This window comes from Aspergillus melleus (genome assembly GCF_016097325.1).
Source record: "Aspergillus melleus strain CBS 546.65 chromosome Unknown contig2, whole genome shotgun sequence".
NCBI lineage: Eukaryota > Fungi > Ascomycota > Eurotiomycetes > Eurotiales > Aspergillaceae > Aspergillus > Aspergillus melleus.
Genome location: NW_025763371.1, coordinates 4,284,715 through 4,301,904, shown reverse-complemented (window position 1 = coordinate 4,301,904; position 17,190 = coordinate 4,284,715). Strand labels below are relative to the sequence as shown.

At 49.0% G+C, this 17,190-nt stretch overlaps 7 protein-coding genes across 7 annotated transcripts; 3 read left to right on the top strand and 4 right to left on the bottom strand.

The window, feature by feature from the left end:
• Positions 1–858: 858 nt before the first annotated feature.
• LDX57_004294 (uncharacterized protein) lies at positions 859–1,999 on the bottom strand (the record flags this gene model as incomplete). Its single annotated transcript, XM_046085953.1, is given in 2 exon segments — positions 859–1,980; positions 1,994–1,999. 2 exon segments carry the CDS (start codon positions 1,997–1,999, stop codon positions 859–861), a joined length of 1,128 nt encoding a protein of 375 aa, XP_045941916.1.
• A 34-nt stretch (positions 2,000–2,033) lies between these two features.
• On the bottom strand, positions 2,034–2,432 carry LDX57_004293 (uncharacterized protein; the record flags this gene model as incomplete). The annotated part of the gene is made up of 1 exon (XM_046085952.1): positions 2,034–2,432. The coding sequence occupies one exon, from the start codon at positions 2,430–2,432 to the stop codon at positions 2,034–2,036; it is 399 nt and encodes a 132-aa protein (XP_045941915.1).
• A 3,701-nt stretch (positions 2,433–6,133) lies between these two features.
• LDX57_004292 (sodium:solute symporter family protein) lies at positions 6,134–8,314 on the top strand (the record flags this gene model as incomplete). The annotated part of the gene is made up of 4 exons (XM_046085951.1): positions 6,134–6,418; positions 6,468–6,729; positions 6,778–7,055; positions 7,103–8,314. The coding sequence occupies 4 exons, from the start codon at positions 6,134–6,136 to the stop codon at positions 8,312–8,314; spliced, it is 2,037 nt and encodes a 678-aa protein (XP_045941914.1).
• A 321-nt stretch (positions 8,315–8,635) lies between these two features.
• LDX57_004291 (uncharacterized protein) lies at positions 8,636–10,174 on the bottom strand (the record flags this gene model as incomplete). The annotated part of the gene is made up of 3 exons (XM_046085950.1): positions 9,781–10,174; positions 9,116–9,708; positions 8,636–9,044 (listed from the first exon to the last, which is right to left on the bottom strand). The coding sequence occupies exons 1-3, from the start codon at positions 10,000–10,002 to the stop codon at positions 8,636–8,638; spliced, it is 1,224 nt and encodes a 407-aa protein (XP_045941913.1). The 5' UTR covers positions 10,003–10,174.
• A 547-nt stretch (positions 10,175–10,721) lies between these two features.
• On the top strand, positions 10,722–12,164 carry LDX57_004290 (glycosyltransferase family 32 protein; the record flags this gene model as incomplete). The annotated part of the gene is made up of 2 exons (XM_046085949.1): positions 10,722–11,460; positions 11,537–12,164. The coding sequence occupies exons 1-2, from the start codon at positions 10,988–10,990 to the stop codon at positions 12,162–12,164; spliced, it is 1,101 nt and encodes a 366-aa protein (XP_045941912.1). The 5' UTR covers positions 10,722–10,987.
• A 1,164-nt stretch (positions 12,165–13,328) lies between these two features.
• On the top strand, positions 13,329–14,305 carry LDX57_004289 (uncharacterized protein; the record flags this gene model as incomplete). The annotated part of the gene is made up of 3 exons (XM_046085948.1): positions 13,329–13,493; positions 13,556–13,963; positions 14,057–14,305. The coding sequence occupies 3 exons, from the start codon at positions 13,329–13,331 to the stop codon at positions 14,303–14,305; spliced, it is 822 nt and encodes a 273-aa protein (XP_045941911.1).
• A 575-nt stretch (positions 14,306–14,880) lies between these two features.
• On the bottom strand, positions 14,881–15,908 carry LDX57_004288 (RTA1 domain-containing protein; the record flags this gene model as incomplete). Its single annotated transcript, XM_046085947.1, has 4 exons — positions 14,881–15,311; positions 15,377–15,602; positions 15,660–15,682; positions 15,746–15,908. 4 exons carry the CDS (start codon positions 15,906–15,908, stop codon positions 14,881–14,883), a joined length of 843 nt encoding a protein of 280 aa, XP_045941910.1.
• Between the last annotated feature and the right edge of the window lie 1,282 nt (positions 15,909–17,190).

Sequence of the window (17,190 nt, the reverse complement as noted above, 5' to 3'; positions counted from 1 at the left end):
TACTATTGGCCCCTTCGGAGATAACTTGATGCAGTATCCCTGCTATCAGTTCGTGGATAATCCTTCGCAACGTCGGGCACGAATGGCATCTCGTATTCCAACTTTTGAATCACGCGATCCCACAAGATCCAATAAACTTGGACGCTAAGAACGCCTCAGCGGTCCTCGCGCCATCCCGAGGCTTGTATGGATGACCGAGTGGCGTCATCAATGATCTTCTTACAAGGAATTGGCCCAACTGAGTCATATCAACCTCTCCTAAGCACACCCAGTAAGGAGATTTACCGCGTGCAGAGTGGCACTGCAGTCTCTCCCCAGATCATGGGTCTACGGTGTATGTACGGCTTATCTTTTAGACCATGCAGACTACCGGGCTAGCGGATGTTAACGCGCCCAAAATTAAGCAATCAGCGGTGTGTTTGAGATCTCAAAGTCTTGACCGCACCCGACGCGATCATCATCTTGTACTATTATGTACTAGTTTATCTTGCAATGGCATGCCAACCCTTGATCCTTACACTCCCTCGTGATCAGCCACGTGCTGTCTTCTTTTCATGGCATCTTCTTACCCTAAACTTTCGTCCAATTCAGGTTTTCTGCTTCGAGGTCGGGTCGAGAGAAACACGCAAGGGGCCGGACCCGATCTCGCCTCGACCTTGAGGACTGCTGCGAGGTATCAGCTACCCCTAGAGGAGATGGCTGGTCCGGAAGGCATCAAAGTGAGTTACTTAGTTTGAGGTTGTACAGCATGAACTCTGATTCTTGCGATCCTGTTGCTTGGCGCACGCGAATAATCGCGTGACAACCTCTCTACATACAACTCGCCTATTTACAAACCAGCAGCCAAAGCCACCCCAATTACCTGACCACTTGAAGCAACACGCGCTGGTAGGTCGTCAGCGCCGGACTTCCAGAATCCGTCACCTCCAGAACCAAGTGCAGGATTTGGCAATGATCCGAAGTAATCTCTGGGGTGGTCCGACAAGACGAGTTGGCCGGCGGGATTCGGACCTTCACACTTTGACCCCCCTTGCCGAATGGCTTGATGTCGATTGTCGCTACATCCGCCCCACGAACCTCCTCGTTCACCGAGGCCTCTTCGTACTGGAACCAGCGGAACTTCAAGCGGTCCCCGTCGGGGTCGTAGCTGGCGCTGGCATCGAGGGTCAGCGTCGAGCCGGCCGTCGCGTTCACCGAGACGGGAGCCAACCCGCTCGACCCGTTGACTGATAGCACGGGGTGGTGGTTCACCTGGCTAGCATTCGCCGTGAGGGTCCACTGCATGCGGGCTGCGAAATCATTTTGGAAGGCGCTGCGCCAGCGCCAGATCGTTGCATGGTTGGACGTGAACGTCTCGTTGTTCTTGCCAACCACGGTATCCTGGATGTCTGCATAGTGGTTGAACTTCAGCCCGTGAGTGCTGGGATTCACTAGGGCGTATCGGCCGCCCCAGGATCCATACTCGGGGTGCTCGGGATCACCCAGTCCGTTCTGGATCAGATACAAGAATGTCGGCGTGTCTCCTTCAACAGTGTACTCGTAATCCGGGTACACCTTGCCCAGCGGCCCGATCTGGATGTTCTGCCGGATCCATTCGCGGGTGAATTTCGAGAGGTCGGGTCCGCCTTTGTCGTAAGTATCTAGGATATCGCCGGACATTCCAGTCCAGGTCGCCAGGGAGTATTGGTTCCAGGCATGCACGGATGCAATATAGAAGATGTCGGGCCAGTTGTGTCGGATCCAAGCGCCCGTATCGTCCTGATCGGAGATGGTATACACGCGAAGCCGCGACCGCAGCTCGGCCGCTTTCTCGGACGAATAGTCCTTGTGGATCTTATACAACACCTGCGCCAGGCTGTTGGTACCGCCCCAGGCAGTGACCCAGAGCGGCTGCTCCGAGTCTTCTTCCAAACGCTCGAGGAGTAGCTTCGCGCCGTCACTGAGCGGAATATCGTCGCCAACTGCAGCCATACCATATTCCTGGACCACATACATACATTAGCTCACATTCGTTTACCCGCGACTACCCCAACTCAACCCAACAAGAACACTTGCGAGAAAAAACATACCGAGGATCCATTCTTCACAATCCCATGAAAATACTCCGCCGAAGGAAACGGGGAGTCCTCCGGAGCATGGTGGTTGAGGTTATCCACGACCTTGCCATACGCGTCGATGATCTCGATCATGTCTTCGGCATGGGTCTCATTCCTGAGCCATACCGACGTGGTAGCAACTATGCCTTCTGTTTTGAATTGATTGCTGTGCACAAGATACCGGACAAGGGACATCGCATCGTCCGGTTCATTGGCGATATCGGACAGGACGAATACTCGGGGTTTGGTGGGGTAGGAGAGAAAGTCACGGTCCAGGGCCGCGACGAGCTGGAGCCCTACACAGAGGTATACCAGGAGGGAGATGAAGGGACCCATGTTGGCGACTTAGCACCGAGGAGTAGTGGTTGAGAAACGATGATTGAAGATCTGGAGATGGACAGGAACGTCAAAGGTTCTTATACCTTACACCCAGCCCTACGCCATGCTATCCTCCGACCTCCCTTACACAGTAGATCTAACCAACTCGGCAAAAACAAACACCTCGTTATATTAAGATCATCCCAGACAAACTCACACCATCGAAACCAGCCCATGACAGAAAACCACAACCAGCAAATAACCAAAAGCAGTGGATATTCCTTCCTCTCTGTATCATGAAGATCAAGAAATCTCTCGTTGGTATTGTAGGATAAACATCTCTGCCAAGCCCATATTTGCGGGGAAATGCGGAGACCCCGAGTCAGAAGAAGTTGTGGGGTGCTGTAGTCTGAAGAAAAGCGCCCGCTTTCTGCAAACGATCGCTCGTTCGTTCTCAATCGGGTAACTTGAACCACTACCGTTCCGGGTCATCTTGCCTGCTGCAACTGCCGAGACCCGCTTGGGGTGTTTATAGCGTGTAACTCGGTCGAGGACCATATCATCATGGGATATGGGCTATGTTGGAGGGGTGGTATGACGTCGTTCGAGGTGGAAAGAGTAGTTGGAGCCACGAACGAGCTGATTATTGGGTCGGTACTCTGCTTAGTTCTGATTGAGGGGGTAGTTTAATTACTCTGGAGATAAGTTTCTGGGGTTCTGCAGTAAAATAGTCGCCAGGCCATTTGATGTTTCATTGTTGCCTAATTGCAACACATTGTTATTGTTGAAGGTGTGAATATGTCGATGTGAATGCCTGGCAGATTTAGATTGAGTTATATCATCTCTTTTCGGCCTGTGTGGGAGTAACCTGGCAACATTCCCTTCTCTCTCTGTTCATCTTCGTATAATAGATATGCCAGGGTTAGCTTTTTTTTTTATCAATTCACTGTCTTCCATCAATGTCCCATTCACCTGCTAGATCCTGGGGAGGTGAATATCCATGAATATATAACCACGCAGGAACTCCCCTTCTTCTCATGTCTGTCTTCTTCAAACATTCCTACGGACAAAACAACCATCATACACACAAGAAGCCCTTCCCACTCAACAACGTTCACTCTGCGAGAAATATTGCCCATGCGTTACAGGCGATATGCAATTCTGACTCACCAATTAAGATTCGAATACCTCCTTGAACATATTTGACGCTCTATTCTGTCTTTCGGTCCAAGCAGAAAATTTCAATCAAACTCTCCAAAATCACAGTTTCTGCGAACAAAAATGAACGTCAAAGAATGTGCTTGAAGAACCATGTTGAATGATCGCGTGGGGAACGTAAAAGTTCCCTATTCCTTCGATTCCGTGCATATCTACAGCCTCTAAGTCAGGTTCCGTGTTCTGTGACAAACACACGCTTCGATAGGATAACCCATCGTGAAGCATGGGAATACAAGAACAACCAGCTCATGATTGCGGTCCAAAAAGCAAGATATGGTTGTTTATATCATATGCTCTGCAGGCTGCTGCTTTTTGCAAACACCGATATAAGAAACACCCTGTGACGGATTTGGGGAAACACTTTACGACGGAATAGAAATTACATCATACCAGGATGAAGCGCAGATAACTTACAATTTCCGCGTCGTCAGCTGCAAGACAGCAGAAACAAGTCAAGTCGGTGGGTGTCTTGATACTGTAGAAACCAAGGAATAATAGGGATTCATTCCTTGTTTCTAAGATTGAGGCATCTTACATTTGCCCGATGCATGATGAAGGGTAGTCATCTGTTCGTACCAAGCGCGAAAGAGAAGGAACGCAGCAGCCCAGTATAATAAGCGACGAGGCGTGTTGTGAATTCAGAGACAATGGTGATCGGGCCTACCGACAAACCTCTCAGCACTGTGGAGTTGCAGGTACTGGACTGGTCAACAAGCAGCTCTATCCGATCAGTACAAGCTTTTTCTGGAACGAGCCCAGATCGAAGCGAATAAGGCAGCTAGGTCAGCCACCGAGACCAAGAGAATCAGTTGTTATGTGTGGGCTTTAATACAGGCAGAGTCTTTCTGTCTCTTAGACATCGACAACACACGATTTAGCACTGCTATATGCGCATTTCTCATGAAAAAATGCACGATCATCACCAAGCTCGCATTCCGGAGCTCAAAAGTGGCAACAAAGGGTGTATACAACTCCATATAAGGATACACCCTGGAGAATAATATTCTGAGCTACTACAACATCTACAGAGAGTGGAGCAGTAAACTAGCTACTATCTGGCCTAGTGAGCGGCAGCGGCGATTTTGAGCCCGTGAGAAAAAAAAAATAGAATATATTGAAATACAATGTGTTTGATATCCTGTACCAGATGGACAGATCCTGCTAGTGGTTGTTCACGGACAAATACCTTGGCTCCAGAATCCTACTGCATTATGCTTAAATCCTGAGATCCTTGGTTCGGTTAGCGTAGCCGGAAGATTAGATTAAGACAACTAATGAGCGGGCTCAACGAGTCCGATGGGCACAATTTATTAGGAATAATGTTGTTTGGGGAAGATGGTATGGATTTTATAAGACTATTTTTTAAGAAAATAAAAAAAAAAAAAATAGAACAGAAACAAAAGGACAGGTTACTAAGATGGGAATCAGCTTATAGTCTGCCCTGGGTCTTCCGTGTATACGGTGTAGCGCCTTTGTAGATGAGATCGATTACTGGAGCGTGCTTTGGTGGTGCAGTGTTTGGTCAATCTTTAATCCTCCATATTTTGATTTATACTAAGGCCGTTATTCTTCGTTGTCGAATAAACCTTTACTTCTAATTCTCTTTCCAGTTCCATGCTTTGGATTCAAGGGCGATATCTCAGTTTTTAATCTTTCAATTAATCCTTTGTTTCTATTCCCCAACCTACCATCTTCAACTTGCATGACTTCGAATCTCGCAATGCATATCAAGAGCAAGTAAAGAAATAACAAAACCATGAGTAATCCAGTGGCAAACACTCCATCGGGGTCTGTCGAATAGCTTCCATCCTTCATTAAGCGAGCACGAGCAACCTGCCAAGTTATTGTTATCAGCTTGGCTGCATAAGTCCACGGCTTGTGCAAAGCGTGGCCCTGATGACTGGAGATAATTCAAAACGAACCCACTATTTCTCCAACAGCTCCAACTTGACATCTGGATCTTGTTTCGGGTGGAGTTCAGATAAGTCAAGGGTCTGGACAGGCTTATAGGAGACGGCAAACCATCTTTAGCCTTAAGGAGTACTTACGGCATCCTATCGTGTCCCTATCTGAAGTGGCGACCTTGTGAAAATAATTGAACCAAATCCAGATTGCAGCGATTTTATCTTCATTGGTTTGTGTGGTAATGGATCCGACAGGGAAGTTATGTGGTGCATCTTTGCAATCCGGCGCCCCCAGCACGCAATTATCTAGCGCGCACCCCCAACACAATAATATCCTCCACTTTTATCTCCCCCTTGACTGGCCCTCTCTCTGCCGATTGTATTCCTGTCGGGCCACTGCCGTGCGGGATATCAAGACGGGTCGAAGCTAATGTATAACGCCATACGTCTCCTCCAGGGCGCAATGACTTCCTCGTCTACATGTCCAAGATGAACGAAACCGGACGCATATTTAAGCAGAGGGGTCATCATCTTCCCCAACTCCTTTGCGAGTAACTCTAGTCAATATACCCATACCCCTAGGTGCTGTAATCTGCCATGGCTCAGATTACAACGGCAGGAGTCACCCTGGTCTCGCAAGGGACCGGGTATGGACTCCTCATCGGCCTTGGGATTCTCTTCTGCGGCGTGATTCTGATCGCCGTGAAGATTCAAAAGGCCTATCTGGACGAAGACTCGGGCAAATCGGAGATGTTCATGGTCGCCAATCGAACGGTCGGGACGGGGTTGACGGCGTCGGCGGTGTTTTCGTCGTGGATGTGGATCAACGAGACAGTATTTTCCGCGGTAAATTGTTATCGCTTTGGCCTTGCGGCACCGATGGTATGTTCTACTGCATATCTTATGGCGAAAGAGATGCTGACGAGGGCAGTGGTATGGCTCGGGTCTATGTTTTCAGATTGCTCTGATGGCGATCCTAGGCGTTTTGGCCAAGTTGCGAGTCCCGTATGCTCATACGTCGCTGGAAATTATTCGCCAAAGATACGGCAAGATCGCGCATGTCGTGTTTCTCGTGCTGAATCTGTTTTGCAATATCTTTGGCTGCGCGTCGATGATCTTGACGGGTTCGCAGCTGATCCATGGCATTGCCGGGATCCATTTCGTGGCGGCCACGATTCTTATTCCTCTGGGAGGTAGGTTTATCCATTCACTTGCGTTGAACTTGGTACTGATTGTTCTAGTGGTAATGTATACTGCTGTCGGTGGCCTCAAGGCAACGTTTTTGACGGACTACCTGCACACGGCCATCGCTCTTATTCTGATCATTTACTTCACGATTGCCATTCTCACGCACGATGCAATCGGCGGCCTTTATGGACTTTACGACAAGGTTCAGGCTCTTTCCGATGACAACTTCATCCCTGGTAATTTCAAGGGATCTCTTTTAACCATGAAGTCACACGATGCTATCATGTGGGGATTGATTTTGAAGTTTGGCAACCTGGCTCTCGTCGTGATGGTATTGTCTATCAACCCTTCCCTGTTCTTCCCAGCTGATCCATCTAGGACACCGCATTCTGGCAAAAATCGTTCGCCACCGAGGTCAAAGCCACTGTGCCAGGATACAACATCGCCGCTGTCGCCATCTTTGGCGTCCCCTGGGGCCTGGGCACCGTGATCGGCCTCGCCGCGCGAGTCCTCCACGACACGCCTCTCTTCCCCACGTATCCCGGCGAGTTCACCGAGTCAGAGGTCCTGACTGGCTTCGTTATGCCGTACGCTATCCAGGCCTGCATCGGCGAGAAGGGGGTGATCGCCTTTGTGGTCATGCTCTTCATGGCCCTCACCAGCACCGTCTCCTCCTCCATGATCGCCGTCAGCAGCATTCTCTCCTTCGACGTTTACAAAACATACATCAACCCCCGGGCCTCTGACAAGCGAATTATCCGCGTCAGTCATCTTTCCGTCGTCTTCCACGCCATCTTCATCACGGCCTTCTCCATCGTCCTCAACTACGGCGGCGCCAACATGACCTGGATCGGCTACTTCCGACCCATCCTCACCTCGTCGGGCATCGTCCCGCTCATCTTCACGCTCTGCTGGTCTGGCCAGACGCGTCTCGCCGCCATCTGGGCTCCTATTCTGGGCTTTGGTACCGGTCTCGCGATCTGGCTGGGTACGGCGAAGTCACTGTACGGCGCCGTCAACCTCACCACCACCATGGAGGAAGCACCGTGTCTGTACGGTTCCATCGCCGCGTGCTTCTCGCCGGCTGTCTACTCCATCCTCATCTCCTTCTATAAGCCGTACAAGTTCGACTGGCGACAGTTCTTGCGCATCGAGCTCGTTGATACACCTGAGCCGGACTCCACAGGAACTACCACCCCTACAGACAGCCCCGAAAAATTCCCCATCGTTTCAACCTCTCACTCCTCGCCTCCCCAGCCCACATCTGAGTCCCAACCCGAATCTCTCGACAGCCTCCACCACCCCTTCGACCAGCCCACCCTCAACCAACTCCACAAATGGTACCGCATCGCCTGGGTCACATGGGTCGTTCTCGTGCTGCTCACGTTCGTGGTCTGGCCGATGCCACTGTACCGCGACTATGTGTTCACGAAACCGTTCTTTGCGGGCTGGACGACCGTCGCCATTGCGTGGCAGTTCCTGGCTTTCTTGGCTGTCGTCGTTTATCCGGTTTATGATGGGTGGAGGGAGATTTGGACCGCTGTGAATGGGGTGAGGAGGGAGGTGAAGGGGTGGATTTTTAAGAGTTAATTGGGGTATAAGATAGGACTGGTATGTGTATGAGGCGAGGATGGGCTATGATGTTACTGGCATAGATTGGTAGTGGGTAATACATATACTGTTAATCGTTTAAAACACAGGGAATAGAATGCCATATAGATGTATAGCTTTCATGGGAATGCAAGAAGAAAAATAAAGAAAGAATGAGAAAGCCATGAGCAATACCTCCTTAATCTCCCGTCCTTTACATATCATCTCTTTATTCACTTCTTTTCGCAACGCTCTTTCCTACCATGAAGTGAAATTACCAATTTCGAACCTCAAATCTCCCCAGTGTCTAGGACCGAGCATCTAGCGATGAAACGGACATCCCTCAGCATACCCGCTCTGCTTCAATCCCTCAAACAGCGCCTGCATTTCTTCCTGGCCTCTCTTCTCCTGCGCTGCCGGTCCGATCGTCCACATATTATATCCGCTCTCGCGATACTTCCCCTCTGTTGTCGGGACTGCGCCGCTGCCAAACAGCCGGATAAACCACGCCTTCGGTCCCCACCGATGCATAAACATAGGCCGCACGTACCATGGATGCGCGATCCACAGACTCGTCGTGTACAAGCCTGTGGTCTTGTCGGGTTCGTCGTTTAGGACTCGCACCCGCATAAACCCAAGGCGAGGGAGACTCAGGTAGCGAAGGACTCGCTTGCGGAGGGCCATGATGCCATGCGCGAAGCTAGATATGAGAATGCTTGGTTTCTCAAACCTATCCAAGTCAATTAGCTCTACCCCCTTCCCACCAAGACAGGAAATCTGGAATTCAAGAGAACAACATACCCCATACTCAACCGAATATGCTCATCCAGCTTCGTAACCACCACGCCCTCCACGACACCCCTCAAACAACCCGGGACATTAAACGTCGCCAAATCCAGCAACCGTCGTCCAATCGTCCTCGTCGACTCCGTCATCTTCGCCACCTGCCTCTCATACTCCAACGTCCACTCACAGACCTCATCCACGAAATGCGCCCCATCACGCCACCCCTCTTTCTGCGCAACGCTCGGCAAGAACCCCGTGAAGGGAATCTCCATCGCATCACCTAACGCCTTATGAAACACACCGACAGCACATTTCTCAACATCTGTCAAGCCCCGCCACTCGTTGCGGTCGACGTACCGCATGATATCCACGACCGCGGAGCCCAGCGTGTGCAGCATATCCTCGTCGAGGATCTTGCCGGCCTTGCGGAATCGAGCGTGTAGGTAGTTCATGCGCGCGATGCCGAGTAAGTGCGGATCGGAACCGGGTAGACGGTCGTGGACTTCTGAAAGGACGACTTCGGTGTCGGCGGCGCGTTTGGAGGCGTTGCGCTCGTTGAGTTGGCCTGTTGCGACGAAGAGTTTGGTCATGGTTGGGATGGAGCCGGTCTTTATTACAGGTAGTTGCATTAGTACGCCATAACTCTACTGGCTGTGAGGAATATAAGGGTTAAGACGGACTTTGAGTAAGGAGATCTTCATCGCCGTGTGCATTGTATATGGGAATTCGAGCTCGCGCAGCTCGCGAATGATTTCGTGCGCTTCGGGAATCGTCATGCTCGAGAGGGGACGGTTGTTGAAGCGCGCTTTGATGGCATCGCGACGTTGATAGCGTAGATATCGGGCTAGGGCTAGGTAGAGCGCAACGCCTGCTGCTAGGAGGGTGAGATGATTTGGTGTCATGGTTGTAATGTAATGAGCTTCATTGAACAGCTACAGGTGGACTGAATTTCTGAAGGTTATTTAAGTATTTAAACCATCGTGCATGCATGTGTTGGGACGTTGAGCGTTGGCCGAGATATTGTAATCGAGAGCCGAGGGTGGTCGGTATCTACAATGTTTGTTGCCTTTGTGGCAGGGGTCATCTTGGATTAGTATCCTTTTGCGATTTGATCTTGTGAAAATATTCATTATTTCTCAAACGACAAAAACAGGCTTGCTATTCTGTTCTAATCATCAGATCAGGTGAAGCGTCGATTACAATCCTTAGAGCATCCGAGTTAGCGCATCCGATTAGGGCTGGATCCACGAAGAAATCTACCAACTCTGAGGAAGATATCAGCCTGCTGGAATCAGAACAATAAACAAATTTCAATTATTAGCAATCTTAACATAGTTATAGATAATTGCTGACTGACATGGCCTAGTCCTCAAAGTCCAATTATCATAACCTCCCTAATCCAGCTCCCCGAGCCTTTGAAGACATCCAAACCCCTGGGCAAGAGCTAAATCAATGCCAGGTTCCACGTCCGCACTCATGACCAGTCCACTAAATTAGTCACCGCTATGCGACCCCACGAATGCAAGTCAGGTCCGATCCATTTCCCCTTCCGGGCCGTGGGACATTCTTCATTTCCGCATCGGGAATGCCCTAGCAGACCAGCATTCCAACGTCCCAGGACCCCTCTTGATTTGGCCACGTTCTATTTGTAGCATTGAAAGCTCTTCTAGTGTGCCAAATTTGATTCTGGTTCGTATCCATCCTGGAAACGGCCATCCATGGAACCAACTAGCCTAATGAAGTGGCATCTGAGTCCAATTTTGACCCCCTCGACCCATTGGAGGCTGGGAATCGGTCTCAAAATGATTCAACACCCCAAATCGCCGCTCTTCGGCTGCGCTACTTTCTTCTAACCCCTATCCTCATCTCAGCCAAGATCCAGCAGCCATGGCGGCCGACACCCTCCCCAAATGGCTCGCCCTGCCAGCCTCCCGTCGACGATGCTCATATCTCTTCGTTATCTTCGTCATTCTAGTCATCATCTACGAATTCCGCACGCTTCTTCTCCCTCCTGTCGTATATCCGCTCTACGAGAGCGACCAGGGCCAGAAACTAGCCCGGCCTCTCTCGGCGCGTGATCTCCTCGCCCGTCCGCTCCCTCACGATTTCAAGACCCTCCCGAAACTCATCCACCAGACATGGTTCCCGGCCGGCAGCAACATGTCTGAGCGCGCCCAAGTCTGGGTGGAAACTATGCGCGCACAGAACCCTGACTGGGAATACGTGCTCTGGGACGACGAGACAGATCGCATGATCGTGGAGCAGCACTTTCCTTGGTTTCTGGAGACGTACGATAAGTTGCCGCAGGAGATTCTGAGGGCTGACGTTGCGAGAAACTTTTACATGTATCTGGTTGGAGGGTATGTTCTCTGTTTTGCTCCTTGATTTGGTATATGCCAAACAAGGTACTCAATGCTAACAAATAATGCTCGATAGAATGTACGCGGACGTGGACACCGAAGCCCTTCGTCCCGTTGAACCGCTCTTCCTATCTCACGATACACCCCTCCTCTCTCATCGAATCTCCCTCAATAAAGCACCTCCCCTACCACTCCAGAACCACCCCCAAACCCAACGCGCCTTCCTCGGCCGCATGTCCCGCAGCCCAGACCTCAACAGCAACGCAGCCGTGCCGAACGGCTGGATGGCCTCTTCCCCGGGTCATCCCTTTTGGCTGCTCCCTGCACTCCACGTGCTCGAGCGAGCCGACAGCGGCGGCGACGGGTCCGTCGAGGATCTCACAGGCCCCGGGGCCCTGCAGCGCATGGTCCAGAAGTACCTCGCGGACTCGAAGCAAGGACCGGGGGCGGTGCGACGGCAAGTGTGCGCAAAGATCCAGCAGAGACAGCCGAGCTGGTCGCTGTTCTGCGATGCCGAAATCAACGACTCGTTGGTGTTGTTGCCGCAGCGGCAGATCTATCCGTTCAGTTGGGTTGATGACGACGTGAAGGCTTGTTTGGCTGCGTTCGGTAATCCCGAGTTTGATCCAGAGGTGTGTAAACGGGAGATTGATGTTGAGGAGTGGCCGAGCTACTTCATTACTTATTGTACGCATTCATGGTGATGTGGTCTAATCTGACTTAATGGGATTGGGCTGGGATTGGGGGTGTAAGAAGATACTATAACTCTGCGAATTTAATGTGTATAGGTTGGAATGGAATTGATTAGGATTATGTGAATGATATAGAATTACTAATTTCGATTTGAATGAGTTAGCAGATCGAGGCCTGGAATGATCAGGTCAGGTCAGGACAGGACAGTAGTGTTCATGTCGATCTTCATACCCGCATCCGGATATGTGGAGCCCTAACCCGTAGACGTTGCATTCGTCCCCAGATAGATGACCATGTATCATGTCTCCGTTGATGAAAACGGTTCTGTAATAATCTCTTTGCCTTCCCTTCTATCAGCACATTAACACTGTTAGCAAAGTTCCTCAATCTAGCCTTCTTGAGCTACATCTCAATTCCCATAATCTCCAATCCTAGCAGTAGATAGCAAACATCCTTTAAGCGAGATGAAGCAGCAAGCAAGACCCGTCCAAACCTAAATCCACGAACCTGACCCAGATCCACGTTTCAACCGTCTGTATTTCTCTCTGATCGCTGGTTGTCTTCGGAATGTGGCGCTCTCACGTTACACTACGGAACCATCCAAACAGCAAACCGGGCTGGCTGATTCAGAAAGCAAGGCCCTGCCGGTCTGGTCGCTGCTCTCCGACCATGGCGGGCGCATATAGGCCGTAGATTATTCTTCGCTGGTTCTGACGTTTTTCTATTGCCTTTTTCCTGTGCTCTTCTGCTCGTTTGGCTGTCCGGCGTCACTAGTAGGGCGCACGATTCCAGAATGATTTACTCTAGACTTCAGAAAGGAAATGATAGCTGGAGTATCGTATTGGGCATGCTGTAGGTAGTCTGTCTGACTGTTCTTGCAGACTGTGCTGAGTCGTTGGCTAATTGGGTGTGCGTGTGTCAGATCATGGGTGTTCTGGTCGAACCTCACGATATTGTTCAATAAATGGGTGATCAGCTCGACTGAGTTCCGTATGTCTACCTTCCTTTTGTCATTTTCCTTATATGATCGGTTGAATACGACGTTTGCTAACATGAACAGATTACCGTGAGTCTGCCTATTTTATACTTAATGTCCTAAACTAAATTAAGGAAAACGCAAAGCTGTCATCCTCACAACATGGCACCTCGTCTTCGCTACGCTAGTCACCCAGATCATGGCGCATACAACCACGCTGCTAGACGCTCGCAAGACCGTCGAAATGACACCGCGAGTCTACCTGCGCGCCATCGTTCCCATCGGGCTACTCTACAGCGGTAGCCTAGTCTGCAGCAACGTCGTCTACCTCTACCTAAACGTCTCTTTTGTGCAGATGATCAAGGTACTGCCTCCTCTCCCTCCTCAATATATCCTTCCTCCAACAATACTAATATCCCCCGCAAGGCCGCCGGACCGGTCATAACCCTCCTCACCAGCTGGACCTGGGGCGTCGCGAAACCCTCCCTCTCCGTGCTCCTCAATATTCTCGTCATTGCCGCCAGCGTCGGACTCGCCGTCGCCGGCGAGATCCAGTTCTCCTGGCTGGGCTTCCTCTTCCAACTAGCCAGTCTCGTCTTCGACGCCAACCGCCTCGTCATGATCCAGATCTTGCTGTCGGATGAGGGCCAGCGCATGGACCCCCTCGTGAGTCTGTATTATTCGGCGCCGGTCTGCGCAGTCATGAATTTTCTGGTCGCTTGGCAGACCGAGTGGGCGGGTTTTCGGTTCGGGGAGGTTTCGCATAATACCTGTGCCGCGCTGGTTTTGAATGCGGCTGTGGGATTTATGTTGAATGTTTCGATTTTTGTTCTCGTGAGATATACCCTACTCCTTTTTCCGGCTCTTCGCTCTAGGCGTCATGGAAAGATGCAAACGAAGAAAGATTGAGACTAATCTATTTGCTAGATCGGCAAAACCTCCGGCCTGACCATGACGCTAGTCAGCATCCCAAAAAACATCCTCCTGATCTTCGCCTCCGTGGTGATCTGGCACACGCAGATCAGCGCGTTGCAGGTCATCGGATACGCGATTGCCTTGTCGGCTTTGGTGTATTATTCCCTCGGATGGGAGAAGTTGAGGGGTCTTTGGGATGATGCAAGGGGTTGGGTGCACGGGTCTAAGGGATATGATGTCGTGGGGCAGGACCGAGTCTGATTGGTTTGTAATTTTGGTTTGCGTGATCTGTATAAAGCTGAGGCTTGGTTTTATATCAGAAAAGTAGGTAGGTTTTGGATAGCGTGAATCGGAAAGGGTGTGGATCATGAGTCGGGTACTCACTTGTTTACTTACTTGCTTGTTTGATAGGATGTTTGATGAATATACCAATATTGCTTACTGGACTATACCATGAATTGCACTCCGGGTTTTGTATAATTGACTCTAATACAATTAAATCTTTGCACATTCATAATACCAGTGTCGATATTAATAAGGAATAAGCAAAAACTTCTTTCGTTTAGTCTAGAAGAGCAAGTAGATAGAAGTAGGAAATGTTAAAAGAGCTCAATATCAGCTGGCTCAAGCATGTCTAAGATGTACAGACTGGAATTATTCTATTTGTGCTTAATGATCCATCTACCCATAATTTCTATATAGTCCTTTTGTCTATCTATGTTCTGAATATTTCGGTTTTCCAGTATCGACCATAAAATAAAATGTTAATGAAATTGTGTGCAAACTATCTAATATGAGGTCCCTGGTACAGCGACCCATCTGTAAGCTGAGGTCCCTCATGTGGCAGGGTCCGTCCGTAACAACATGTCGAATCCCCCGATAGGGGACTGGACCGCCTTGAGATACCCTTTGATTTCACCAGGGTGAATATAATTCAATATCACACACGATACAAGGATTATAACCGCATCGAATATATACGAAAGCGACTCGTACCTGCTTAGCGGGCCATCCGCGCTCTCCACAAACTCAATGAGTCGAAAAATCGATCGAATCAGAATCAATATCCCCGTGCTGTATAGCGCGACCATATGTTTCTTCCAGGGTACGACGTCCCTTGCCCTCGAGCCTTGTTTAGACAGTCGCATGTTGAAAACGATGATCGTGGCGAGGAAGAGCCCGAAAAATAGAAGTTGGACAACGACGCCGACTTTCATGATAGTTTTCCCTTTGCTCGCAGTGTCATCGTTCGCGAGCATTGCGCCACCTGTTTGTTTTCAGCATATCGTTTGCCTGATAAGAGCCACAATAGGAAGATGGGGTTGTGCGTACCACTGAATTGCGCCAGAAATGATATGATATCGCCGATGACGAAGATCTTCGTGAGCCACGTTCGGCGAATGATGCAAAACCTGTCTCCGTCGGTCATTATGACCAGTCGACCAAATTCCATGTAGATGCTCGCAGCGAGTAGAGCAGGTGCAACAAGAATAAGAATGTATTGAAGGACTTGAGGGACGAGGTCGTAATCAGGATACTGTGTTGCGGATTTGGCTCTCTAGTTATCTCAAACATGTCAGTGACTGTTGCGAAAGCCTTTCAGATAACAACGTACCGTGAAGTACCCGATGGCTTCGACTAAAGGACGATAATTAGCACAATAATTACCTGGTATCGTCCAAGCTAGATATGAGATCTTACATAGACATCCGATGAAGAATGGGATGTAGAACCATGTCCTTTTGCGGATGAGCTGGAAAAGGTGTAGTAGCGTAGTTATGAAGAACAGTATCCCAAACACGATTGCCGTTGTTTTTGAGGGAATGAAATCGTACATGCCCATATATTTGACCGTTGGTGCCATGGTGACTTTTTGGGCGAAAGATGATTGTCGGAAAATAAATTCGGGGGCAATTTTGGAATAGCCTCCGCCGAGTATCTGTGTAGAAATTAGACATGCAATCTCTATATCAGAAGGACGGGCATTTTATAAGTGGAACGAGAAGCTAAGCGAACTGAAAGACCCCTTTTATGATCAATGCTTGGTTGTAGGTCGGGATGGGTTCTACCAAGAAGGAAGCATTAGTGGACCAGAAACCATCGCCAGGCAGCCTCAATATGCTTTGAGAGGCCTAGACGCAGTTTGTGTAAGATATGTGATTGTTCCTAAAAGCATAGAGTAAGAAAATAAAAAATTTGCCTATATTTTCGCTACTGAGGACCATGGAGAAAGCCGGATGTAAGTACATCCAGTAGATGAAGTGGTGATCCACCAATGACAGACTATGAAAGGATATCCACATTCCCGTATGCCCGTATGCCCGTATTCTCGTGTGCCCGTATGCCCGTATGCGTTAAGTTCCATATTTGGCAGTGGGAACCGTTTGGAAAGACTGACTCTACTCCGTCTACGGTCCAGGTATGGTGGGCATTGATATGGCGACCTTTTTTCCTATTTACAGATTTGGCATAAGCTAATAAAGATATATGAAAAGAGCCATTGACACATAATTGCAAATCTGGGGAATAGACATATTTAGGCTGCGGCAGCATCGGACGGATCGTACGATAATATCATATCGTATCGTATCGCAGCTGACATCGATATGACTATGATATTTAGATTTTCCGTCCGATACGATTACAATATTCAATTTAAGCTGTTGAATAATCGTCCGATATCTATTTGATAACAAATATTACAAACAGTCCAAGACTTCTAACTCGAACGAATTGACATAGATTATGCATTTTCCACAATATTTTTGAAGTATTCAATATGTAATTGATCCCATATTTACTGGTGTGAATTTGTGTTCTACGATATTTTTTGCTAATTAATATACTTTGTTATTCTTTATTGCAATAACGAATATTCAATTGTTCAAGATTATATTACAGATTATCAAATTCAAATCCGTCTAATTATTTTGATTTTTTTCGAATCTTTCCCGATCGCTCCTACGTGTATTCTTCAGTTGACATCTCAAAAAACGGGAGATCATTATCATTATTTTTCTGAGTCTCAACGGCACTATGAGACTGCTTGCACCGTGATTGCTTGTCCTGGATTGTAACAAGTATAAAATTTGTCTGCTCAATTGCATAATTATTATTTAAATCGTTATATAAATCGTCCGATATAT